Below are 27,782 nucleotides of genomic sequence, written 5' to 3'. Positions count from 1 at the left end.
TAACATTTGTGAACATATAAAAAAAGGTAGATTTGCTTATTGATGCAATCTCAAAATCCAGGAATTAAGAATCAATCAATCAAGTGATCTGCAGGTAAACTCCTTGGATGCAGCTATACTCTTTGCTGAAGCCTCAGAAACCTTCCCTATACAACCCTCCCCCCCCAAAAAACCCCAACTCTTAAAAAACAAATAGTCCTGCAGCACCTTAGAGACTAACAAAAAGCATCATAGCTCATCATATTTTTCTTAGCTAGATGACCGAGACACAAATGGCTTTCATCTGTGATCCAATCCCAAGCAAACACCAGGAGACTGTGGAGACACCTACATCTTAATCAAATGAAAGGGAGATTAAAGAGGGGAGGGGATCATAAGCATAATGCTGATATTCTAACTCATATCACCCCACTATCTCCCAAATCTGATTTTGAATCATTTCCACAGCATATCAGCCATATGGATAATTTAATTTACCTACCTGACATAATGTAATGTAAAGAGGGTGTATTAAAGTATGAAATGAGATTGCTAACTTACAGCAAACTACAAATTTAGAATACTTATACTTGGATATTGAATATAACATGCAACCTTCTACATCCTCATCGGGTGTTAGGCAAGTTCGGTTGTCTGAGTTTTCATCTGGGAACTGAATGCAGTCTGTGTCTTCTGGCCACTGCAGGCCAACAATCCCAAGCACAGATTCACAGCGTTCCTTGGAATGTTCACACAGCACTCTGGAGGGATGAATTGGAGAGCGTAAGTAAAGACACGGATGGAAAAACATGACAAGACAGGTATGCTGGAAACACTCTCCTAGCTGAGGATTTGATGATGGGGGGGAAAAAAGCTGTTAATCTTCCTTATATGAAAGAAAGCTTTCCTTACACGCATTAAACTTTTACTAGACGAAAGAAAAATATATTCAATATGTTATCACTGTTATTTTTTGTTAAGAAAATTATGATAAACTATTGCCTGCGTCATACCATAAAAGTCATAACAGTAATTATAAAGTTTCTTACAAACACCCTTTGTTCAGATGAAAATGCAGAGGAGACATTCTTAAAGCAAAAGATACTAAACTCAATTCTATGCAGAAAGATGAGGAAAAGATATTCTTCTAGAAGAAATTCTTGAATGAATCCATGTAGCAATATAAATGTTTCACAACTACCCTGAGACTATCCTCCCGAAGGATTCCAAAGCACTTCACAGAAAGCATACATACTGCACCAATGAAATACTGTCTTTTATGATGCGGAGGGCAGCAGCTATAGTACACTGCACAACAACTAGCAGAGAAGGTCAATTTTGGCCATGGACAATGAATGTATCATGTCTTATCTTACAAAGAAGTGTCATAAGAAATGTTAATGTTAATGGAGAACAATCAGATTCTGGATATTTAAGATCTCTTTTCAGAGACTCACTCACAGGGTTCTAGTGCACTATTTGCTGCACAGAAGGTTGTAGGGCTGAGTTGATCCTGCGGTACCAAGCAGTACAGATTTCAAACTTGGAAAATAAAAGAGCAAAAGACTTTTCAGTGAATTTCATAAAAAGAAGATGGTTTGAGACCACATGACCTAATTTGAGGGTGTGGTCACTTTGACCATCAACACCTGTATCAGGCCTGCCTTTAAAGAGGCAAGAAAATTATGTTGATTTTGAATATTTTTTCCAACATGGAAACATAGGAATTGCCTCAGGAGACTGAATCAATAGCTCATCTAGATTAGTGTCCTGTTTCTCAGAGTGGCCAGTGTCAAATACTTCAATTGTATGGAGAGAAAACACATAACTGGAAATGTTGCAATCACTTTTCTATGAGCAAAGTTTCCTTCTAATCACAGGCAACTATTGATTAGCTTATGTTGTCTATCAGGGGCTGATATGCCTATAATTTTTTTATTCTGGCTGAGTAACTGCAGATGATATTTTTACATTAATAGTTGATTTTTAGACCATTCTAGAAAATGAAATTGTCCTTTTTTGACTCTTACAAATGTCTTTGTTTCAATTATATCTTTTTTCAGTGAGTTCCACTGGTTATTTGTATATCCTGTAAAAGTGTTATATTTTATCCATTATAAATCTCTTTCAACTTTAGTAAATGTACCCTTAGTTCTTGTATTATGAGAAAGATTTTTAATGGGAAGGTCCAATTTACCTTCTGAATATTTTGTGCGCTTCTGTCAGGTCACCTTAATTTGGCTCTTCTCTATATTAAACAGCGCTGATCTTTTAAATCTTGGTTCATGTAACAAATCATTCCATGCAACTAATCATTTTTCATAGTTCTTCTCTGGATCTCTTCTCTTTCTGTTCTGCCATTTTTGAAAATGAGTGACCAATAGTTTACATGCTGTTTAAAGCAAGGTCATATACTGTACCAATAATGCATCATAATCTTTTCAGTATTAGTTTCAAACTTAATTTCGATTGGGGGAGGAGGGGAGGTTAAAAAAATAAGATTCAATTTTGTTTCTGTGCCTAAACAATCAACCCTTCATTTAAAGAGTAAGAATGTAGTGTATGAGCGTATGTGTAAAAACGAGTGCACTCTGCTAAGAGAAGTTGCAAAATAAGTTGCCTACGTGGCAAGTGCTGCAAACTAGTGTGGATAATAGCAGCTATCTTTTGTAAAAGCAAATGCCATCTGCATATTCTTTTCAGTTAGCCACAACAATCCATTCAGTTATTTTACATGTGATTTTATCAGCATTCACTTAGAATGAGAACAATCCGAACTCTATTTTTATGCCCACTTGAAATGAGGCACAGTGTACTATAAAGAGATTCATTTTATAGAATGGTCTAAAATCATCTGGCTGTTACAACTCAGAAGTAATCTGTTTCCTTTTACATTTGCCTCTCCACCAAACAACTGTGTTGATTCAAATCACATTTGAACAGTTGCCCTACATTGTTCTGTAGTTTGGCCTGAATCTTCTGAATTCCAGTGTTTTCTGCTCTGTTTATTTTCTGATGACAGCAAAGGCAGTGGAAATAATAAAGTAGATTTAAAAAGTTTTGGTCTAGTTTTCCTGAAACATCTGAGTAACTTGTGCCTTCAACATATTCCTGCTCCTTCAATCTCACCCCTCCAAAAAACCAACCTTCCCTCAAAGGAGAGAGTTTCTAGTAACTGCTGCAAGACATTCAGTTTTAATTTTGGGGGAAGAATTAAAATTCAGTGAACATGTCAAATATATGTCTGAAGCCAATAACAGCGCACATATTAATTCCTTACAATATAGCAAGAAAAAACAGCACATGATTTAGAGGAACAATAATGATGCATTTTACTGTTCCAGTTAGGGTTGCCAGGTGTCCAGTATTCTACCGGACAGTCCAGTATTTGCGCTCTTTGTCCAGTAAAAAAAAATATCAGAGAATACTGGACACGTGCACCAGATGGAAGCCTGGCGTGGGAAGGGGAAAGGCTGGAAGGTGGGGCCACGATCAGTGCTAGGAGCCTGTGATTGCGCAGAAGCCTGGCGGGTAGGTAACTACAACAAAATGGAAACAAAATTACCACATTAGCTGGCAGAGCCAACAAAAAGTCCAAGGAAGAAATGGGTAGCAGAGAACATGTATGATGTTCAGCAAAGAAACTAGTAAGGAAGCTTTCTCTATTGTGTATTAAGTCAGTGATTTCAGTCTCCAGGATTTTAAATCTAGCATCATCCATGAATATTAAACTTGCTTAAAAGTAAACTGAAATAAAAATGGTGCAACAAGGCCCTAGAGGGATGTTTTGCAAGAATAAAGGACCCTTCCCAATTTCACTCCAACACCTCACCCCACAGACCCCAAACACCCCCCACAAACCAGTCTCTAGGAACTACTTGCAAATAAAAATGTCATCTGAAAATCTTGAAAGGGCAGCTATGTACAGTTTAGCCTCAGGACTGGTACCACGAATGTCCCATTGAAGGTAAACTACATTGCATAGAATTTGAATTCACACACGATAGATGCCTTAATGGCCATTTTAATTTACAAAAACATATTCATCATGTTCCCCTTGTTGTACATGACCTTCTCCTACACTAAAATAAAAGCATAATGATTAAAATAATAAAGTGATAAATTAGGTGTTCCTCACAAAGCAAGGACATCTGTTACATACATAGAAAACAGAATTACTAGAATAGAAAATAGAGATGAGTAACCCCAGTATCAATAAATCTTATATTCATCAGATGGATATATGTTATAACAGATGAATGATTACAAAGTGAGTTTGAAATCCAGGTTTGTAAATTGCACTTGGACTTAGAAAGGTTATCACAGAGAAAATTGCATTAGCTGAATTTTGTTTAATATTTACAGAAAAAGGTCAAACAAAATGCATGCACTGTTCAAATCAATTAATCACTATTGTGGTATCAATGAATGTGGGTGTGCTTAATTTGCAAAGGGTGAAGCAGATTATAGGAAAATAGTCTATTCGTAGAATTTTTCAAGGGAAAGTAAATAAATAATCTGACTTTAACAGCTTCAGACAGCAATAAAATATTTAAATGATTTATATTTCTGTTCCTTGAATGTACCCAAGCTATACCTCAGTCCACTAGAATGAATAATTTCTTCATAGATTCCAAATATTTGTCTCTATTTCCATCTATTACTTTGTCCACAGTTCTTCCTAAATCAATATAATTTGTGAATTCAACCAAATACAACAATTTACTACTTAGTTCATATTTATAATGGCAACACTGATTAGAAATTCGAATGCTTATCTCTGTGCAAAACTTCCCTTGTTAAAATTAATTCTCTGTTAATGGTCTATGCTAGGGCAGAAAAACGATACATTTTTAAAAATTGTTCTACTAACATTAGTTTTCATAAAGCTGTTTTTTTTTTAAACAACTGACATTTTGTGACTACAGCTATTATTGAGCCCCTAATTTGCTAGGCAGACAGAAATACATTCCGTGCCCTGAAGCCCATATAATCTCATTGTTTTCCTTCATTTAAACACACACACACACACACACACACACACACACACACACACACACCCACACCCACACCTACCTACTAACTCTGGTTTTAAAAAACTGGAATCACTTTTTAAAAATTATGTTTTTGGTTGTCAAGCACACATTTGTGTGATATACTTGAGCAATTCACTTTAATAACCCTTCTTGATCCACTAGGGTTCATTATCAGTCTCTATGCTATGTGCATTATTCTAACCTTCCAACTACAGTAGATTCCCATGCAGGAATTAAGCATATCAATTAGTGGTGCGTAATTAGTTTTCAATATGAATATTATTAGGTCCCACTAGAAAATTGATCACTAGGCAAAGAAACACAGTCCATTAAATAACTTAACAGGAATAGCTCTAGATAGCTTCCCAGCGTTATACTGTAGGAAACCACGGGACACAGAAGTGCTGCTCTCACAATTTTTATAGTGGGGTTGCTGAGAACCACTTAACCAAACTGTAAACTCTGTATATAAGGCAAACCACGTCCAGCCAGATGGTAAGGCAGAATCCCCTCGGCTCTCATCCCAGCACTATGATAGGACACATACAGTAATTTTCAATAATCCTCTTTCAATCCGCCTGAAATAACCAGAGAAGTCCTTGGACTGATAAACTAAGAAGCATTTTAGTTTTTACACAAAAAAACCCATGGGGCAAAACTGGACTGTTTCTCCAGTACTTGCTCTCCAATTTTGGAAAAAAGTCCATTACATTCAAATCTGGTCTTTCATTAGATAATACTTGGTACAGTGCTCTGAATATATAAAGCTTTCTATATGAGCTAAGCACTATTATGAATAGTTGTATTTCTAGCTGAACTCTTCACTTATTGCATGTTTTTATATCCCTTATATTTGTGCAATTCTTTTCTACTATCTAAAACAAGATTAGTGAAATATACAACCTTGTAAGTATTCTAACTGATTTTCTTTATCTATGTCTTTAAATATTTCAAAAACAATTACATGAATATAATGAAAGATACTCTTCAGTTTGTAAAATATGGATCCAACCCTGATTTCAATAGAAACAGAGTTAATTTTGAAGATGAATGAAACTAGTCAAGAATCCAGTTAGGAAGTAGTCACGTTACCTGCAGGGTGGGATACGCTGATTTGTTTGAGGGTCACATTTTGGTACCAAGATTGTACACGCAAAAAACATGAGATACTTGTAGCAGTTAGTCTGAACCAACGCTGGAAAAAGGGAAGACTCCCAGCTGATGGAGGCTTCCTTCTGAGTCCTATGGCCCAAGTAGTTTGGGTAGTTAGTATAGTTGTAAGGCAGGTTCATGCAGAGCTCCAGAGTAATTGGTTCACACTGACCTTTTGAAAGAAAAGAATATGCATTCTGTAAAGATAGATTAAATTGGAAATAAATAATTACAAGATTCTGATTATTTGAACACATAATACTCTCTAGCTTCTTAAAGTAGGTCTCATTTCCTTCACTGTGGCAGGACCAGGGTAACTTTAAAATTGGTATTAAAATATACAATAATTTGTCTGGGCCTTAACCATGAACAAAATATTAGTCCCGGATATGAATAAAAGCATTCAATATATTAGATACAAGGATGTCTGATATGACAATAGTATCTCCATCAGCTCCCTTTGATGCACTCTTAAAAGATGTGACTAGGACAGCAATGGGCAACCAAAAACAGTGAGTAGGCCACATGAGTGGGCCTAATTTATCTCAGTAGGCCGCAGCATCCCACAGCCCACTGGTGCATGGATCTTTATCCGCACCCCTATCCAATGAGCTTCTTACACTGGGGCACTGGAGCCCCACACATCCTACTCCTTTTTTCCCTGCACTTTTGAAGCACCATAAATCACCTGATTTGCACTCTGTCCTCACTCCCCCTCACCTCCAAGCGTGGACAGCTGCAAACAGCTGATTCATGGCATTCCAGTTCCATGAGGGAGGGAGAAAGCAGGGACAGAGCGCAAACCAGGTGATTCATGGCCAACATTCCCTGTAAGCTGTGCAGCTTTGCAGCTGTTTTCTGAACCCTGCTCAGAGGTTCAGAGCTCCTATGTAGACAGGGAGCCCAGCTGACCGGGGGGGGGAGGGGGGGAGGGGCATCTGGCTAAGCAGCAGCTTCAAACAGAGCTGCTGCATTCTTGAAATGGAGGTAGGAGGTAAGGAGGGAGATGAGGAGGAAATAAGTGGAGTAGGGAGGGGAGGGGGGGAAGGAGTGAAGAAAAAGAGGGAGTGAGGAAAGGAGTAACTGGCTAGGGAAGAGTAAGGGGTAGTGGAGTTTGGAGAGTCCCATCTGCATGAGGAGAGAGAGAGAGGCACAGAGGCAGAAACTCGGCACTCTCCTCAAGCCTTCTGAGCTGGGAAGAGGGAGGTACAGGACTGACTACATGGAATAGGTGGAAAAAAAAGGGGTTGGGTGGGTACTGGCAATGGGGTGAGGTGGAAGAAGGGAGAAGTTTGTTTGTGCTGTGTGTCCTAGTGTTAGGAGGAGGAGGGGTGACAAGTTTGTTTGTGCTGTGTCCCCTATAGGCTCTTTGTATCTGCAAGTTTGAGAAGCAGGATTTTATCCCAGCCATGCTGGGGGAAGCAGATTGCACAGGGGTAGGTGGAAAAAAAAGGGGGGGGGAAGAGTGCTGGCATCTGTACAGTGAGGTGGAGGCAGAGGGCAGTTTGTTTGGGATGTCCAGACTCACGCAGTCCTCTCTGTATGGCTGGGTTGAGGGAACCAGGCTGCATGGGGGTGGGGTGGCAGGACATCTGCATGATTTCTACATTTCAAACAAAGTTTACATAAGTGTTCATGGCTTAAGGTAAGAAGGAAAAAGATTCTTTTAACAGAATTTTTTGGAGTGTTGCAGATATTTAAAACTCTGACCTTAATGATTTTTTTAAAATCCTGTGTTTCTAATTAATACACGGTATATTGTATTGCATTAAGTCCAGATCATGTGGTAGAGTTCTGGCTCTTAGGAGTCAGAAGTAGCAAATGTTGTGTGGTGCTAGTTGGTTTGTAGGATGAAAGCTTATTTGCAAGCTCTTTGAAACATGCATCTGTCTACAAACCCTGAAGCCATGTGTTAATTTGTTCAGGAGCTTCTACTCTTTGAGTTGGTGGTGCACGCAAGGTGAAAGTTCCAAACCAGGACAACTTTTATCTGTTTTTACAGGTCTGTGTTTCACCCTAACCCTAAACATTCCCCAGAGAAACTGCATAAATCTTAGTGAATGACTTTTACACTCTCCTTTTCAGTGGCAGTAAATATTGTATTAGTCATGCTCTCCTTGCAGATACTATTTCTAGTTCACTCACAGATTTGTTTAGCAGCTTAAATCTGTGCTGCGTGTGGATAATATGCATTTTTGTGTGTTTATTAGACTGAGTTATTAGAAAGGATGATGATACATTTACTCCCAGGTTAATATTAATTTTCTTTTTTTATTTGATTTCATATTAAATATCATAAGCGCTTTGTTAACTATCCATTGTTTTAATATATTTTCTTTCACGCATATAGACTATTTATATGTGTGTGTGTTGTTTGTATTGTTGATGCACATCCACACACTACCTCAATATTGGTGTTGCACATAAGAAATTTCAACCTGCCCAAAAGAAAACACAACCTGCCCAAGTATAGAAAAAGTTAGAGGGAACACTGTTTGTGGCCCCTCCAAAAGTGCTGCCAGGTGGCCAGGGGGTGGGAGTAGAAATTGTGGGGCTCCAGTACCTTAGTGCAAAAGAGGCACATGGGAGAAGGTAGAGAGGGTCCATGGGCCACAGGTGGTGCCCCAGGGGGTTGTAGATTGCCCACTACTGGTTTAAGACATCTGTACTATCATTATAAAGAAGCCATGGCTACACTATAACGCCAGCCCAAAAGGACTGGCCATTATGATGACCAGAGGGCATTCAGGCCATACTGAATGCTGTGAAAGGTAGCCTCTGCTCTTACTAATTTTCAAAGTTACTGCACAGATACTAGTCATGTTTTACATGGGGATGGTGCCTGCAACAGGTTGTTCTAGAAAAATAAATTTCTTTATAGTAAAACTGGTTGAAAATAAAGAAAAATACTTGATCGAAGCCATTTTTCCCCTCTAAAAATAAACCAAAATGCGCATATTCCAAAAATTTCTCATTGAGGCCAACTTACCTGTATAATATATTTTATCCTGATTACATTTGAAATGATCAGACTACTAAACTCATAATCCATAGCTAAATCTTAAGCCCATAACTCAGCTTTGGCCTATGAAAGTTATAACAAATAAGCAAAGAACAGCGGGGAAGCACCAACTCAAACTAATAATGTGCTAGTTCTTAGGAAAGCTAGATCTTTATAGGCAAATTCAGCACTGTCCAAGTAAACAAACCTTTTACAGGAAAACACAACATTGGTTAAAGGAGATGAAGTCTTCCCTCAAAGTCATAGGACACTGGCATTGTTACTACCAGCTGAAGAGAGCTGGGACCAGACACTGCTGCAATAATTCTGCTGTGAGACAGCCCTTCTTATACCCCATTAAACATAAAAATGAGACAATTTATCAATCATGCCATATGCTACAAGGTCAGAATAACACTGCTATGATTCTGCAATAATTAATAAGATCCTTAGGAATAACATTCCCAAATCCCTGAGGCTTTGTCCTACATGATCTGCCAAAGTCAATATTATGCTCACTTCAGGACTCATTCTGCGACGTGCTGAAAACCCTAGCTCCCATGGTCTTCAATTAAGTTAAGGCCACTCAATATCTTGATTAATCAAACTGCATAGACCATACTAAATATGAGGGAGTGAAAGGGGCTGCAGTTTTCTGCACTGAAACTGAAATGATACAGAAATCATTATCAACTTCCCTATGAAACTGGTACCCAAACATGGCCAAAGTGGCAGCCCTTGAATAGCTCATTTACAACTGAAATAACCATTCCAACCTGATCTATGAGCTAAATTCCAATTTTCTTCATATCTGTTCAACTGACTCCTCAAAATCATTTTGCCTGATCCTAGTAAACCAATCACCAATGATGATACATCAAACCTGCCATAAACAATCTATTCCTAGAGGGAATATTCCCCATGCTCTTCACCCTTTCTTTTCATCTTTCTTTAAAATTCCTGCAGTGATATTATGATGATATTATTTGGGCATAATTATGATGCATTTTGTAAAGGATGAATCATGTGAGGTGTCAGTGGAAAAGTTATGAATTGCTGAATACAATTATCCTGTCTGTAGGCATGTCATTTTTGTATCTAAAGTCAGGTATATTGACTATGTATCTGCATTTCAAATGTGCTTATTCTGGATAACAACCACAACTAGACTTTCTGATACAATGAAGAAGACAAGGCAGTGTAATGGCCCATCAGCAAAGAAAATGGACCCTGCAAAAACTTAATGTTCCAGACAACCTATAAGTAATGGCTGCTATGACTGAGCAGGGTATGGAAGGGCACAAGACACATGACTCTGGACTTCATCAAACTGAGTTTTATAAGATAGGGAGTGACACCATCTGTTGTTCTTCAGACCCTATGAAAAAAGAACCTTGGAAATATCTGAGGAACAAAAGACAGACAGGGGGAAGTGCTGAACCCAGCAAGAGATGTCTAGCCTGTGTATGAAAAACATGGGAATTCCACATTATAAACAAGTGTTACTTGTATCTTGGGAATCTGTCATCCTGCTTGTATCATCAAGAAGGGTGAGAATTTTGCTAATTCATATTCTATATTTCTAGGATCTCAGGTTTAGTTTGTGGTTTTGTTTATTTACTAACTAGTTTGCTTTGATCTGTTTCCTATCACTTATAATCACTTTACATCTATCCTTTTTTGTTAATAAATTTATTTTGTGTGTTAACCTAAACAAATAAGTTTAGAGTGAAGTGCTTGAAATTCATAGCTCAAGGGGCGGAGGCTGGTGCATTTCTTCTCCACATTGGGGAGGAAACAAACAGGATAGTAAATTCACATTGGCTGGGATTTTCACTAGAACCAGACAATACAGCACTGGGGTCCTAGCTGGGAAGGTGGTGGTTATTTTGGCTGTAACCTCTTTATTGTTGTTTCATGCAGTTGCTGGTCAGCCTGCATATAAACTGTAGCGGAGTGTGTCACTATTTGTGTGAATGCAGGAACAAGTGCAGGACCAGGAGCAAGTCTGCAACTTTTCATAGCAGCACAGTGTAACAGGGAGCACTGGCAGAACAGGAGTCATGCCAGTTCCAAGTGGCACCTTGGGAGAAAACAATTACACTTCTCTTCAAACCATAGTACCCAACTGACATATTCTTTATTGATACCTCACTTAGCCTAAATTAACAGCTGTACAGAGTAAATTTTAATATTTTATTATCCCAGTTTAATATTGTCCTTATGCTTGGCCACCTATTAAGGTATATATTTGCTACATGCTATATGACTGGAGTGTATTTTGTCTTTGGAGACCTATACAGATTATATACTTTGTTTCCTTCATACACGTTAGAGTTCTTTAACTTTACTTAAATAAAATGCAACAATGAACGTCCATCCAGAAGAACAAAGCAAAGAAAACATGCAAAGAGAAAAAAATGTAGGGTCAAATATCATTAAGCTGTTAACAAGTGCATGATAACTTACTTATGAGTCAAGGTAACAGATTTGTTTCTAGTTCAGCCTAACCAAGGCCATTTCAACAACTTGACTGCTAGACGTGCAATCATTAGTCATCAGATTAAACTGAAATTAAAAGATTCTTTCCCTCTGTATTCTGCCAGTAGTTTCATAAATTCAATTACAGTGAAAGCTCTCTGGAATTGTGTCCTGAGACAACAATGGCAGGAAACACACGATCTACTTACTACAATTTGTCTGGCTATTGTTCATGTCACAGAGAGAAGAGACGCCACAAGAATCAGGGCAGGAAGTATCAATACATCTATGGTCTCCTTCCTGACATGGTGTGTGATCTGAAGAAAAAACAATAAAACTTGTTACTATAGTGATTTAGTAAAAGAATACAAGTGACAGTGCAGTGGTGAGAAGATACAGTTACAGATTAACAGACACAGATTAAAAGCGTTGCCAAATTCACTAGATAGTTCAGTAATAATCTGCTGCTAGACCATCAGAGTACAAGGTATTTCCTGTATTAAGCATAGAGAACCCATTGTTTTCACCACTACATTTGGGCACGAGTGTTTAAGATATTTTTAAGACGGGGAAAAAAAAACATATTGGTGTTTAACAATTTCTCCTCTTTTCTTATCTTATTAATATGCAAGAAAGTTTCTCTCTCAGATTTTGGATTGTGCATGGAGGACTGATTTTTGTTTTGTAGACAATAAATCAAATGTCATTAAAAGGCTAATGCCTAAAGCTCTGTTTTCCTTCCTGGGCTAGTAAAACTGCTCACCAACCTATAGAGCAGTAGTTTTTAACCAGTACCCTGGGGACCGCTTTTGGCCCAGTCAGCACACATGATGTAGCCTATATGACATCCTCAGAGCCATACAGGTAGTGTATATATATATATTGTATGGATGCAGCTCACATAACACAGAGAGGGTATATCTACACTAGCCCCCTAGTTCGAACTATTGAGGCTAATGTAGGCATTCGAAGTTGCAAATGAAGCCTGGGATTTAAATATCCCGGGCTTTATTCGCATCTTCCCATCCGGGCGCCATTTTTAAATCTCCCTGGTCTGAACTAACTGCTCGCAGCTATAGGCGGCAGTGAAATGTTAACTCGAACTAAGTCCTTAGTTCAAGTTAACTGTCACACCTCATTCTAGTTAACTCGTGGAATGAGGTGTAACAGTTAACTCGAACTAAGGACTTAGTTTGAGTTAACATTTGACTGCTGTGTGTAGCCGCGGGCAGTTAGTTCGGCCCAGGGGGATTTAAAAATGGCGCCCGGACGAGAAGATGCAAATAAAGCCCGGGATATTTAAATCCTGGGCTTCATTTGCAACTTTGAATGCCTACATTAGCTTCCCTAGTTCGAACTAGGGGGCTAGTGTAGACATACCCAGAGGGACATACGCAGCTTACAATGATAAATAGGTTGCCAACCACTGCTACAGAGGGATATGGTGGTTCCATTCCAGCAGCCACCAGCTTAAACTCCTCAAGAGCATCATTGACAATCTACAATCTATCCTGGAAAATGATCTCTCACTCTCACGGTCCTTGGGAGGCTGGCCAGCTCCAGCTGGGAGGGTGGCTGAACCTGGAGACAGCTCCCCCTCCCCAACCTGAAAAGCAAATATTTATCAACAACTACACAACACACCACAAAAACATTTACCCGGGAACCTATGCCTGCAACAAACCCCACTGCCAACTCTGTCCACACATCTACACAAGTGATATAATCACAGGACCTAACCACATAAGCCACACCATCAGGCTCATCCACCTGCACATCCACTAACATGATATATGCCATCAAGGGGCAGCAATGCCCCCTCTGCCATGTATATTGGCCAAATAATATACGGACAGCAAACAATAAATGTTCACTGTAAAATGATAAACAAAAGAAATTGCATTTTTCAACTCATCTCATACAAGAGGTAAGACTGAAAGAATTGGGCTTGTTTAGTTTGGAAAGGAGAAGACAGAGGGGACATCATAGTAGTTTTCACGTATCTAAAAGGGTGTTACAAGGAAGAGGGAGACAAATTGTTCTCCTTGGCCTCTGAGGATAGGACAAGAAGCAACGGGTTTAAACTGCAGCAAGGGAGGTTTAGGTTGGACATTAGGAAAAACTTCCTAACTGTCAGGGTGGTTAAACACTGGAATAAGTTGCCGAGGAAGGTTGTGGAATCTCCATCTCTGGAGATATTTAAGAGCAGCTAAGACAAACATCTATTAGGGATGGTCTAGATCAGTGTTTCTCAACTTTTTTTTTTTTTTTTTTTTTAAATAAAGGACACCTTTAAAAAAAATGTACAAGTACCCTCAGAACCAGGCACCCTCAGCCCCCCCTCTAACCCAATGCACCTCCCCTCCCCCTCCCCCAGAGCCAGGCACCCCCAAGCCTCCCTGGTCTAACCCAATGCACCCCACCTTCCCCCAGAGCCAGGCACTGGACATATGGTAACCCTACCTCTGAAGTGCCCACTCCCACTGCCCAGCCCTGCCTCGACGGCTTGTCTGTAGGGAGCAAGTGGCCCGCCAGCAACAGGCTCACCGCATGGGGCTATGCGCTCCCACCCTAGCTTGGTGCTCCCCCCCCAGTGTGGTGCCTAGGAGAAACTGCCCCCCCCACACACTCCCCATCGCTATGCTACTGATGCGGGGGGGCCTTTGGGACCAAATCTTATTGTGCCACTTGATCGCCTTTTAGCTCCTCTCTGTAGCACCATGGGGAAGGGGCAATGGAGACATGTTGTACCTAGCTGCTAGTGGGAGTAGGGGTGATGCATGTCTCCAGATTCAGCCACCCTCTCAGCTGGAGGAAACTGCTGAAGAGGAAACGAACTAAGAGAGGCAGCCGTGGAAGTGATTTTTTTTCTCCCTGCCCAAACCTGCTCCCCCGCCCCCACTTGGAACTGCCCTGGGTCTCACCAGAGCCACTGCAGCAACCACACGCTTTTCCCACCAGGCACTGGGGTGTGTGCACAGAGTGTTAACATCCGAGTGCATGGCTCTGAATGTTCAATTAGACAGGCATGAGCTGCCGCCCCCTCCCCGATCCTCTTTGCAGGACAAAATCCCAGACATTTTTTGCCAAATTTCACTTGTGTTGAAGTACCCCCCCCGACTTCTCTTGTGTACCTTTAAGGGTACATATACCACTGGCTGAGAAACACTGGTCTAGATGGTGCTTGGTCCTGCCGTGAGGGCAGGGGACTGGACTCAATGACCTCTCAAGGTCCCTTCCAGTTCTAGTGTTCTATGATTCTAAGTACAATAGCGCAATCTTTTTATCGTGAGAATGCAATTTACAAATGTAGATGTTTTTGTTATCTAATCACACTCAAAACAATGTAAAACTTTGGAATCTACAAGTCTACTCTATCCTACTTCTTAGTCAGCCAATTGCTAAGAAAACAAGTTTGTGTACTTCTACGGGAAATACTGCTGACTGCTTATTTACAATGTTAGCTGAAAATGAGAGCGGGCATTTGCATGGAACTTTTATAGCCAGCATTGAAGTGTTTTAATATGCCAGTTATATATCCACAGAAAAAAATCAGTCGAGAACTGCACAAATGTGAGAAGAATCATCCCCACATTCCTATGCCACACAAGTACCATGGGGCAGGGCAGGCTAGTAGATTTTGTGGGCCCCCCTACTCTCTGGGGTGGGGCCAAAAATGAGGAGTTCAGTGTGTGGGAGGAGGTTGCTGGGAACCAGGCTTGGTGTATGAGGTATGGGGGTCTGGGAGGGTGGTAGGGTTCAGGAGCAGGCTGGGAGTGGGAGGAATGGGCAGGTGATAGGGTGCATGAATGGAGTGGTGGCATAGAGTCTGAGTGGGAAGGGGGCCAGCAGAGCTGGAGCACCAGCTCTCCAATGCTGGTGGGGGGAGGGGGGAGGGCAGAAGCCTCAGGGGCCAGATTCAGGCAAGCTGGGGAACCAGCCCCCAGGATGTAGGTTCCTCACCCCTAAACATTCTTATGTCCCTGCATGCTTTGGCTACCATTCCAGTGGACAAGTTTCCTGGCTGATGACATACAAAAATGCATTAATTACATTTGTGATTGAACTTCTTGGAGGAGAACTATATGTCATCTTCTTTGTGTTTTACTCACATTCTGCCAAATATTTCATGTTATAGCAATTTTGGATGCTGACCCAGCATATGCTGTATGTTTTAAAAAATATTTCACTGCAGATTTTACAAAATACAAAGCAGGTACCAATATAAGATTTCTAAAAATATAGAGATTAGAGGATAGAGGATAGAGATTAGAGATTAGAGATGAGAGAGAGAGAGAGAGAGAGAGAGAATTACAGATAGATAGCACTTGACCCAAAGTTTAAGAATCTGAACTACCTTCTAAAATTTGAACAGGAAGAGGTGTATGTATTCAGAAGTCTTAAAAGAGCAATATTCCACTGCAGAAACTACAGAACCCAAACCATTAAAAAAGAAATTGACCTTTTGACGCAGATGATGCAACATGAGTCAGTTCATACTGCTTTTGACTGATATTGAGCAGAACTGTCATCAGCATGGATACAAGTCCTCTAGAATGGTGGTTGATGTATGGAGAAGCATATGAATCTTTAGTGCATTGGGCATGTAAATATTTTTCAACTTTGGCTACAGCAGTGCTATGAGAATACCTGTTCTCACTTTCAGGTGACATTGTAAAGAAAAAGTAGGCAGCATTACCTCTTGCAGATGTAAGCAAACATATTTGTCAGAATGATTAGCTAAACAAGAAGTAGGACTAAGTGGACTTTTTTTTTTACATAATTCTACTTTTATAAGTACAACTTTCATGACAGAGACTGCACATAGTATTTGTAATGGGGGACTTGAAAACAAAATTTTCACACTGAAAACATTTGTAATAAAAATAAAGCTAGTGCTGCAAATATCCTGTTGTTGCATTCAGTGTTGTAACTGAAATCAATATATTTAAAATGTAAAAAAAAAATTCCACAATTATTTAAATCAATGGTATTCTATTGTTAATGGTACAATTAATTACACAATCAATTGTGATTAAAAATAATCATGATTAATTGCACGATTAAAAATGAATCACTTGACAGTCCAAATAAGAACCTTTCAAGCTAGAAGCATATAGTCAAAACATTGACTTTCTTTCCCCTCTACTTTGTAGCCTCAAACAGTAGGAGCAGAGGAACCTAGAAAGTACAGTGGAAGTCTGGAGATGCAGAGAATGATGATAAAAACAAACATTAGAAAAAGGGAAAGATGGAGAAGAGGAAATTGAACCTAGTTTATGGTTGCACAGATATATTTCAGGGCAAAATTCAGCTTTTGGTTTTACATTTTATGACAGAAATGTAAAAAATATATCCTGTTGTTGCATTCAGCAATACAAATTTCAGTTGTAATGGTGGTAGAGAATGAGTTGACATTTCTTTGCTTTATTTCTTCAGTTATTCTTTTGATCAGATGACTTAAAATAGCAGTGCAAAGAGCCAGAGAACTTAATGAAGAAAGGAAAGGAACAGAAAAGATTAGAAAGGTACCAGCTGACCTCAGAGGAGAGTGGACTTATAAGAAAGGATTTTCTTTTTTCCAGAGTTTGTTAGTTCTATGTTCTGCCATTATTGCCAGCTGTGAGCACTTACGATATTGCAAGTTTTTTCCCTTATTGAGCTTTCTACGTTTAACCAGTAGTTGAACGTCTTCCTCAAATTCTCTATTTTCAATCCGGAAAGACTTTCCCCAGGAGGTTTCTTGCCAACTGGTAATAACCACTGACAACATATAAATGCCATTGTGCCTCATGGAACCTCACGGACACTCTAACAAATTGGATTTATTAAAATACAGACAATACTAATTTTTGTTAAAAAAAATGATTAGTTATAAAACCACGTCCCAACTTCAGGTAGGCAGGCAATGATGGGGGGCAGGAAGGGAGGGCACCTCTGCCCACTTCGTCCAGTCCACCTGGGCTTGTGTTGGGCAATGGGACACTCTGGCCAGTCCCCCAAGGCAACAGGCCTACATTTTGATGATCACAGCTGCTGGGCAGGTCAGCTGGACAGCTTCTCCTGCTGCAGCATGCATGCACAGTGCGCTAGTCAGGTGCTCTGCTGCTGCTGTCTCTCCCCCTTCAGCCAGAGCAAAGTTGTATTACATCCTCCAGATTCAGGCGGAATTAGTGCTGGGACTGTAGCAGAGCTTAGATGGGGGAGGGCCCTGACTGGACTGGATGGCCCATCCAAGCCTACCCCCAGCTCTTCCCTGACTAGGATATTTCCATCTCTGCTTAGTTTCAGACTACATTCTTCAGGAGTGGTTAAGAAACAATTCTGCCTGTAAGTGGAGGCGCAGAGGGTACTTCTTGTGTGCCCATAGAGTGATAGACATCCTTATTTCCCAGAAAGAAGTTTCATAACAGAGGTCATTGGTGATTAGTTCACTTATTGAAAAGGGAATGAAACTCAGCATACCCTTATTTTCACTGCAATTATCTTCATCGCTTCCATCCTTACAGTCATTATCCCCATCACACTGGAAAGCACTGGGAATGCACTGTCCATTTCTGCACTCCACCAGACCCTGACTGTAACATGCTGAGGAAACAAGGATACATTCTAATCATCCCACAGCCCTACAGGTTTCTCATTTCTTTTCAACCTAATTAAAAAAAATAAGTATTAATGAATAGGCTGGAACCACTGCCTACTAAGGTAGCCCAGCACTTAGCATTATAAAGACTCTTTTTTAGTTGCGTATAGTTTTTTTAAACTTTTGATCATTTGAGCTAAACATTTCCTTACCAACTGCCTGCCTCAGGCTCAATTCTTCAAAATTTCAGCTAAATGGTTTGGCTTTTTCTGAGAATGCAGCTCTAAGGAATAATTAGTTGTTTTGCCCATGTTCAAACATTGTTAAAAAATCTCCGGTGTTTGTATTTTTGGGTACAGCTACAGAGGGATAAAAAAAACAACACAGCTGGTCTTTGTCAGCAGACTTGGGTTCATGGGGCTCAAATGACTGTGTGGACCTCCCTACCCCAAAATGCTTACGATATAAGGATAGTTGCAGTTTTCCAATTAAAATGTTAATGAACCAGAAGGAAGCTACAACAGATCAACTACTATACATTTTGACAATCAGAAGAAAATGTTAAGAACATAAGAATAGATATATTGGATCAGACCACTGGTATAACTACCCATGTATCCTGTCTTCTGACTGTGGTCAATGCCAGGTACTTCAGAACGAATGAACAAAACAGGTTATCATTAAGTGATCCATCCTGTCGCCTATTCCCAGTTTTTTAGCAAACAAAGGCTAGGGAGACTTCAGAGCATGGTTTTGCATCCCTGACAATCCTGGCTAACCACCATTGATGGTATCCCTCCATGAACTTACCTAGTCTTTTCTGAACCCAGTTATAGTCTTGGCCTCCATAACATCCTCTAACAAAGAGTTCCAAGAGTTGACTATGCACTGTGTGAAGACATACTTCCCTTTATTTGTCACACATGGTGATCCTTAGGCCATGTCTCCACTTGCCTTGCCAGAGATCAATCTTCTGGTATTTGATTGAGAGGGTCTAGTAAAGACCCATTAAATCAAAAGCTGAGGGCACCTCTTGTCGGCACCGGTACTCCTCACAGTCATGAGGCGTAAGGGAAGCCAACAGGAGTGTTTGCTCCCATCAACGTCCTGCTGTGAAGACAGTGCCAAGCTCAGCTTAAGGTATATCAATGCTATCTATGATATTTATGTAGCTAGAGTTGTGTATCGTAAGTTGACCTTCCAGGTCCAATATAAACCTGGCCTTAGTCCTTGTGTCATGAGAAGGAACAACAATTCCTTATTTATTTTCTGTACAACAGTCATGTTTTTATAGACTTAGTAATTTCTTTTCCAAGTTGAAAGGTCCTAGTCTTACTAGTCTCTCTTCATATGGAAGCTGTTCCATTCTCCTAATAATTTTGATTGCCCCTTTTTGTACCTTTTCTGATTCCAATATATCTTTTTTAACATGAGATGACCAGATCTGCATGCAATATTTCAAGATGTGGATGTACCATAGATTTATATAGCGGCGCAATATGATACTTTCTGTCTTATTATGTATCCCTTTCCTAATTATTCCCAACAAGAAATACTTCCTTATATTTAAGCATGCTGCTTATTCAATTAATTGGGTGACCCTTGATTTTTGTATTATGTGAAGGAGTAAATAACACTTCTTTATTGATTTTCTCTACATCATTCATGATTTTATAGAACTCAGTCATATCCCCCCTTGATCATCTCTTTTCTATGTTAAACAGTCCCAGTCTTTTTAAATTCTCTTATATGGAATGTGTTCTATACCCTAAATCATTTTGGTTGCCTTTCTCTGTATCTTTTCCAATTTTAATATATATATTTGAAAAGCTCACAACCAGAACTATGTGCAGTTTTCAAGGCGTGGATGTACCAAGAATTTATGTAATGTCATTATGATATTTTCGGTTGTATTAGCTACCCCTTCCCTAATGACTCAGAAGATTTTGTTCGCTTCTTTGACTACCATTGCACATCGAGCAGTTTTTTTTTTTCAGAGAACTATTTAAAGTGACTCCAAGATTCAGGCCTGTCTGTCACGAGTCCGCACTCGTAGTTTATGCGAATTTCACCCCTTTATTTAATCATGCATTTTCCCACACCCAGTTGCCATCTAGTTCAGAGGCAAAATGCAGGTAGATCGCCCTGGGGCCAGCCAACTGCTCCAACTGGGCCTCAAGGATCGCCTTCGGACGGCGGAGAGGGGGGCCCGGGCCCACCTACTCTCCCAGGCACCGGCCCAGGGCCCTAACGCAGGGAGCTAAGCTCCTTACTGTAGCAAATGGGAGTGTTGCCCCTAAACACGTTTGCTCGCGGGCTCCGCGACCCCGCTCTGGGTCACTGCTCAACTCCACCACCCGGGCTCAGATCGCGGGTGCAATATGCGCTCGCTGAACCCTTGCTCCCGAGTTCCCCCGTACCTGTTCCTCCCCGCACCTCTCTTCCTGGACTCCTCCTTCTGTTCCTCCTTCCCCCTCTCCTGCCTGGGTGTCCCTCTTATCTCCGCCCCTGGGCTCGGCGGGTGATGTTACCCTCCTCCCCAGCCTTACTCTCTCCCCCATGGGCATCTCTGGGCACCCGCCTGACGTCATGCGCCTGGAGGGTGTGACGTCATCCTCCTGCGCCGGGTCTGCAGCTGCCTGTGGGACCTGCGTACCCTGCGTAACCCCTTCCCTGTTTGGTGCCTTCAAGGCCGGCTCTGCCGCTTCCCACGTAGCGCCAGTGTCTTCGCCTCCCTCGTCCTGGGGCAGTGGCGGGGTTGCTTCACCCCACCACACCGTCAATAGGGGGGTAAAGAAGGAAACTACCCGAGAACCCAGTGATTCAAAAGGGCCCAGAGCTCCAAGCCACACTGCTACTGCAGCATCAGCAAGAGCCAAGTCGCTGACAGAGCTATGAGTGGCAGGCTCTGGGTAGCACTGAGGCCTGGCGAGGGGGTGGAGTGGTGTGGCGTAGTCCAGGCAGCACTGTGGGTGGGCTGCCCCCACCCTTACCACTTCTGCCTGAGGCCCTGCCCTTTCTGGGAGTGCAGAGCAAGGCTCGCCCCACCTTGCCCGGGACCCAGGGAGTCTATTGGCTTCCCTGCCAAGATCTCCTTCTTGAGTTGTAACAGCTAATTCAGACTCCACCATTTTATATGTAAAGTTGGGATTGTGTGTTCCAATGTGCACTACACTGTATTTATCAACATTGAATTTCCTGGGCCATTTTGATGTTCAGTCACCCAGTTTTGTTAAGTCCCTTTGTAACTCTTCACAGTCTGCTTTGGATTTAGCTATCTTACATAGTTTTGTACTATCTGCAAATTTTGCCACCTCACTTTTTTCCCTCATGTCCACATGCTTGCTGATCCTCTCAGAGAATTCTAGGAGATTGATGAGGCATGATTTCCCTTTACAAAAATCATGTTGATACTTCCCCAACAAATTATGTTCATCTATGCATCTGACAATTCTATTCTTTACTATAGTTTGCCTTCTCTGAAGTTAGGCTTACTCATCTATAAGTGCTGGGATTACCTCATTTTAAAAATTGACACATTAGCTAGCCTCAAAGAACATTTACCACCTACTTAGTTATATGAAATCAAATTACCTTACATTCTTGTCTTTCTAGCAACACTCCATGATTAACAATTGGTTAAAATTGTACCAATATGGGAACTTAAGAAATCAGGTAACTTACAGCAATTGACTTCATCTGACTTGTCTATACAATCGTGGTCACCATCACATACCCAATCTATCGTTATACATCTCCCATCTCCACATCGATGTTGCATTAATGGATTACAATCTAATGAAAATGAAAAATGAGGACAAATAAAAGAAAAGAAAGATAAAATTAATTCCAACTGTATGATTCCTATTTCTGCTTGACAAGTCCATGCTTTGGAGAGGTCATTATCCTTACTAATTTGACAATATATTGTTAGATTAACTATAATACACAAAGTTACCATATTTGCCATGTTACTTACACTATTCAATACTTATAGCAAATGCCTTGTGCAATGAAAACTGATTTAAAATGAGGTCAGAATTCTGGTCACTATTAGCACTAATTAGGTTTCTAGAGAGGTCCTAATTGAGCAGAGATGGGCCTGATTCCTAGGTCAGGTAGGGGTTAGGAAGTTGTAGCCTGAAGAACAATTGCACTTATAAGATTATGTATTAGGGTACAACATGCACTTGTTACAGATAACCAGTTCTTTTCCTAGGAAGATACTTAAAGTTAATTGAGAAGATGGAAATTTGTGAAACACCCAGAGAAACTTGATTTAGTACAGACAAGTACAACTGACTTGTAGAAAAAGATCAATATACATAAATATAAGCATTGATAAGAGTGTTAAAGTGGTTTCATATATTTATCATACTTACAATCTTGCATGCTGCATTAGTTACAATTTATGGTGACCGCTGAAAACCAATATTGAAGGGAAAATAAGTGGACTTGGGATCACTGAGTCCTCCAGACCCACCAACCTGAGCTGTTTCTCACACTGAGATATTGATGTGAACCTACAAGCCTCTGACAGGAACTGCATGTACAAAGCCATCCCTGAGTAGGGACATACCCAATTGAGCTACATGAGCTACTCCCTGCCACTCATGAACCATCAATAGGGAGGCTTCAGACAATGTCCCCCAGCTCCAGTCCTACACCCATGTGCCATCTTGTCCTAATCAGAAGCCTGACCAGCGTAAACTCATTCCTTAATGTACCACTTTTTCAGAGGAAATTGGACACGTATTAGTCTTTGAAGTGCTAGAGGGATCTCCGCTCAGGTTCCAATAAAAACATACTATTTTGAGTAAAATATAAAACAGATTTATTAACTATGGAAAGATAAATTGTAAGTGATTATAAGTAACAGGCATAGAGGACGATGTTGGTTTCCTAAGAAATAAAAATAGTAACAAAATATAAATTGTAACTTTGATAGACTGAATAAGATTTGAATCAAATGGTTTCTCTCCCTAACAGATGTTACAGGCAACTTACAGTTCCTCAATACACAAAGTGCACTCCTTTCCAGCCTGGGACCAATATTCCTAGTTCCAGGGTGAGAAAGATATGGCCTGTGGGGCAGATCCAGTTCACTAACATCTCTCTCTAGCCTCCATCACAGTGGGATGCTCAGGCAGGCTGACTTCTCACAGTTCATGTCGCAGTTCCCACAAGTGGTAGGCTGCTGCTACCATGTCTCTGTGCGCTCCTGGTGAGGGGAAGATGGTCCGGGACTCTGTGCAGAGTCCCCCTGCACTGTCCTCACAGTTCCCATTGGACATAAACTGGCCAATGAGAGATGCAGAGGTGGTGCCTATAGCCACAAGCAACACATGAAGACTTGCTGCCTCACTACCCCAAGGGGCGTGGAAAGACATACCAGCAGCAGCTGCCCGCTTCCAGGAGTGGCGTGGAATACAGAAGACAGGCAGCCTGCCTGAGTGTCCTGCTGCACTGCAGGCCAAGAGCCACCTATAGTATGCACCTCCTGGCCAGAGTCTGTACCTTGCACTCCCTCCCACACCTAAACCCACTGCCTCAGCCCAGCACTCCATCCTATGCCCAACTCCCTCTCAAACCCCACGCCCTCTCCATTAATATAGTAGAAATGTAAGACCCAAGGAGTGGTCCCCCTGTGAAAATTACTTCCTACCCCTGCCCTAGTTCCAAGTGTTTGTTCTCCAGATGATCTTCCACATGCTGAGTTGGGGGACGGAGAAAGACCAAGCAACATATATATTCTTTCAGCTACTAGAAAGATCCTTGCTATGACATGGGGCTCAGACAGTCCTCGTTGGCCAACCAATCTACATTGAATACATGCCTAATTTCAGGAGCTTTGGGGTTAGTCGTCATTTTATGGGCCAGCTACACTTGTCTGGCCCCCCTTTGTTGCAAATGAAATGCTGACTGTAAGCGTATCCCAACTTCACAGCATGCTTCAGAAACACATGTAGCAATAATTCACAACTACACATACAATGGTAGCACACAATTCAACAGACTAAGATTTTTAAACGATTCCTCACAAGCAACACTTTGTACAAAACATACCATTATCATATGATAATGTTGAATATGAGGGATTCCAGGGTGTTACTTTGAGGTGCAAAGTCTCATACACCACAAAACTTCCTTCTTTCTTACTTATTTCCCTCAATATGCATGCAAAGTTTCTGACCCAGGGTTATTGCCTTAAGTCCCTCACATTTCAGCTCCACTTCGGCCTTTAGTATAACTGTTGTAAAAAGCTTTCACGTACTATAACATACCCTTAACTCTAGCAAGATTAACAAGCCATTTACTTGTGTTCACCTACTTGGCCCCATGAATGTTCTAAGCAAATAAGCTACACACTCCAATCGTTCCTATAATGTCATTTTATCAAGAATAAAATCACTCATAAGACATGACAGAGGACCCTAGATCATAAGATCAGGTCAGAGTTAACAATGGTACTAAGCTAACTAACCCATTAACAGGAAAATAGATGAAAAGGAGCACAGGAAGGAAGTGCTTGAGGAAGAAGTGAGGAGAGAGAAGGCTAGGAAAGCCTGATGAGGGAGCTATTGGAGTGCAGAGATTTCAAACACTCAACCCTTGAAGAAAGGAACAGAAAGCTGAAAACAGCATAAGGGTGTCAGTCCATTGGTTTGTACTGATGGAGGGACACAGACACTGTAAATACAGTGCACGCTGGTGTTCTCAAGCAAAAAGGTTTCAGAGTGGTCTGTGTTGGTGGAAGAGATGGACAGCTATTACCTGTTGCAGTGTTACCTAAGGCAACTGCCAAGTTTCCACTGGTGACCACTGTATAGACCATTATCTATTAAAATAATTTAGGTTTACAGCAACAAATGGGAAGTATTCTGAACAGAGAAACTAAGCTTTTGACATTTCACTCAATTACTAATAGATAATATGACTGGAAGAAATAAAATGTGTCTGATGTAAAAGATTACACTGAAGACTCAAATAGTTTATAAGGAATAGATTATCATTTGGCTCCTCAGTGAAATAAGGTTCAGAGAAATCAAGAAAGAGACACGGCCTTGGATGTCACCTATTTTAAAAGAGTCTTGGAGGAAACTATAATAAATGAAAGAATTGCTAGAATCGCTAGTTATCTCCAATAAGGATTTGGAAGACTTTGTGGCTAGTATTGCGGATAAATCTGTTCATGCTGAAGAAAGAATTTTGATGCTGCACAACAAAAAAGAGGCTGAGGTAAAAGATTTCTAGAGATCTTGTCCCTATTGAAAGATAAGATAAAGAATTTTGAACAGACACACAGAAGTAACAATGCACAAATTTTGGGAAGTCATAAGACACAGCAAGAGTCAACAATACCGTGTTTGTGGAAACACTACTTCTTCATTTTACACCTCCCAGAGGGAGACATCAGTTGAGAGCTGAAATGAACACTGCTTCACAGATGGAAATAACTAAGATTCCCAGATGAAAAATGCATTCTTCCGCAGGCTTAAGCCCTTGTGGTCTTACCTATTATAGACACGGCTATTTGTTTTGCCAGCCTTCTTGGCCAAGTTAGAAGAAAAATCTCTCTCTCCCACCACAAAACTGTTTAAAAGTTAAAAAAAAAAAAAAAAAAAAAAAAAAAAAAGACAGATCTGCATTGCACTATGGGACACGTAATGATCACAACAGTATGCTAATCCTTGGAAGAGGTCAAGAACTTTCTATAAGAAAGCTCCAAGAAGAGACAGAATTCTTATCCTTTTTAGCCCTTTAATTAGTTTTTTTCATCAAATAATAAACTTTCTTTGTCAAACCCTTAGCAAAGGTTGAATATAAGGAATACACCTGGTATAAAAGTTCTTGAGAGTATGTTAAAGATGAGACAAATCTGAGAGTAATTGCTGCCACACACTGTTTTATGTCAATGTTTGCTGTTACTATGTTATTAAGTTAAGAAGTGTAACTTGTTTCCAATTTGCTAAAAAATTATTACAGACCATGGTACACAACTGAGCACTTTAACAGGGTAGGGATTTCACTGTAACAACCTGATTCTGCCAACCTAACACATAAGGAGTAGCACCTTCCATCACAAATAGACTATCACAAATACCGGTAGTCCCTTTGATAGAGTCCAGTAAGAAAAAATCCACACACTTGAGAGATGTAACTATACCAATCTAACTCCTATACACTGTACTAGCTCAAAGGAAGAATGCATCAATCGATTGAGCTACTGCCTCTCAGGGACATGGATCACCTACACCAATAAGAGAACCCCTTTGTCGGCATAGGCATTGTCTGCTTCAAAGTGCTGCAGCAGTGCAGCTGCCGTGGCTTAAATACAGTTATACTCTAAGCTCTGGTCTAGACTTAAAAAAAAGTAGAATAGTCTTTTGGTGAGGGTTGTGATTTTTTCTCTCCAAAAATAGTTATATCAACAGAAAAGTAACTTATACCTTTATTGTTAGTTATTCCTCTTACCAGAAATATTTATTCCCTTATAAAAAAACTGCCATCTGAACTAGTGGAGTTAAATATACTTGTATAAACTTAAAAAAAAACAAATGGTCTGGTAGCACTTTATAGACTAACAAAACATGTTGATGGTATCATGAGCTTTTGTGAGCACAGCTCAATTCTTCAGATGACCGGAGTTTTGAGTTTAGGATGTGCAGACACAAAATAAATAGGGGAAAAGGGAGGGGGGTGGGAAGAAAAAAAAAGGAAGGGTGTGGGAGACAAGGAGCAGAGGGTATGAAAATATCAAAGGGAAAAACAAGTAGGCAGAACTGGTAACCTATAAGCACCTAAAGATTGGATAGTTAAAATAAGCAGATAAGGATCATAGGGAATAGTAATAGAAATGTAGCCATGTCTGGCCCACGAAAGCTCATCATCTAATAAACCATCTTGTTAGTCTTTAAAGTGCTACATAGTCCTGCATTAAGGATCATAGGATAGCAATTAGAGAGGAAGGGTACTAACGCAAGAATCTATACAGACAAAGAGCTGTTGGCACCTTCACTGAATGTTAGGTTGATAATGTCCCAGCCATGCGTTATCTCAATTGAGGAGGTCATCAATGTGAGAATTGAATTTGTGGATGCATTGTAATTCCAACACCTCTCTGTGTATTTGGCTTGTAGAATTGGTTTGTGACAAGACAAACGCCTGGAGATCTTTTAAACAGTAATTAGGTAGATTGAAGAGTTCTCCCAACAGGTTTCTGTACATTCCCTTTATGGGTATCTGATTTGTGTCCATTGATTCTTTCCCATAGGGCCGTGGTCACCAACCCGACGATCACGATTGACTGGTTGATTGGGAGGACTCAACCAGTCGATCACGAGGCAGTCAGGTCCCCTCTCCCATTGTCCTCTACCTCTCAGGAAGCCCCACTGCTTACCTCCAGTGACAATGGAGGTAGCGCTGGCTTCCTGCAGGGTGGACGGAAGTCCCACAGCTGCGCGCCACTTCCAGGGTTTCAGGACGTGCACTGGCTGCTCCCCTCCCCCAAACAGCCAACGCAGTACCTGAAAAGCCAGGTTTGTGATGT

The 27,782-nt window shown here is 40.7% G+C and overlaps 1 protein-coding gene across 8 annotated transcripts in view; it reads right to left on the bottom strand.

Annotated features, from left to right (window-relative positions):
- The window catches only part of CORIN (corin, serine peptidase), a 219,541-nt gene that overhangs the window by 48,938 nt on the left and 142,821 nt on the right, over positions 1 to 27,782 (bottom strand). For 6 of the 8 annotated variants that reach the window (XM_075930473.1, XM_075930474.1, XM_075930477.1 and 3 more), the window contains 5 exons: positions 21,917 to 22,027; positions 18,115 to 18,237; positions 11,859 to 11,966; positions 6,108 to 6,339; positions 595 to 740 (listed from right to left, as the gene is read on the bottom strand). In XM_075930473.1, the coding sequence (XP_075786588.1) occupies positions 595 to 740; positions 6,108 to 6,339; positions 11,859 to 11,966; positions 18,115 to 18,237; positions 21,917 to 22,027 (720 nt within the window). The remainder of the gene's footprint in view (positions 1 to 594; positions 741 to 6,107; positions 6,340 to 11,858; positions 11,967 to 18,114; positions 18,238 to 21,916; positions 22,028 to 27,782) is intronic. The other 2 variants (XM_075930478.1, XM_075930479.1) reach the window with 2 other exon arrangements.

Source organism: Pelodiscus sinensis, chromosome 5, assembly GCF_049634645.1.
Source record: "Pelodiscus sinensis isolate JC-2024 chromosome 5, ASM4963464v1, whole genome shotgun sequence".
NCBI classification, from domain to species: domain Eukaryota; kingdom Metazoa; phylum Chordata; order Testudines; family Trionychidae; genus Pelodiscus; species Pelodiscus sinensis.
Note: the sequence above shows the minus strand (reverse complement) of the source record. Positions and strands in the feature narration are given on the sequence as shown.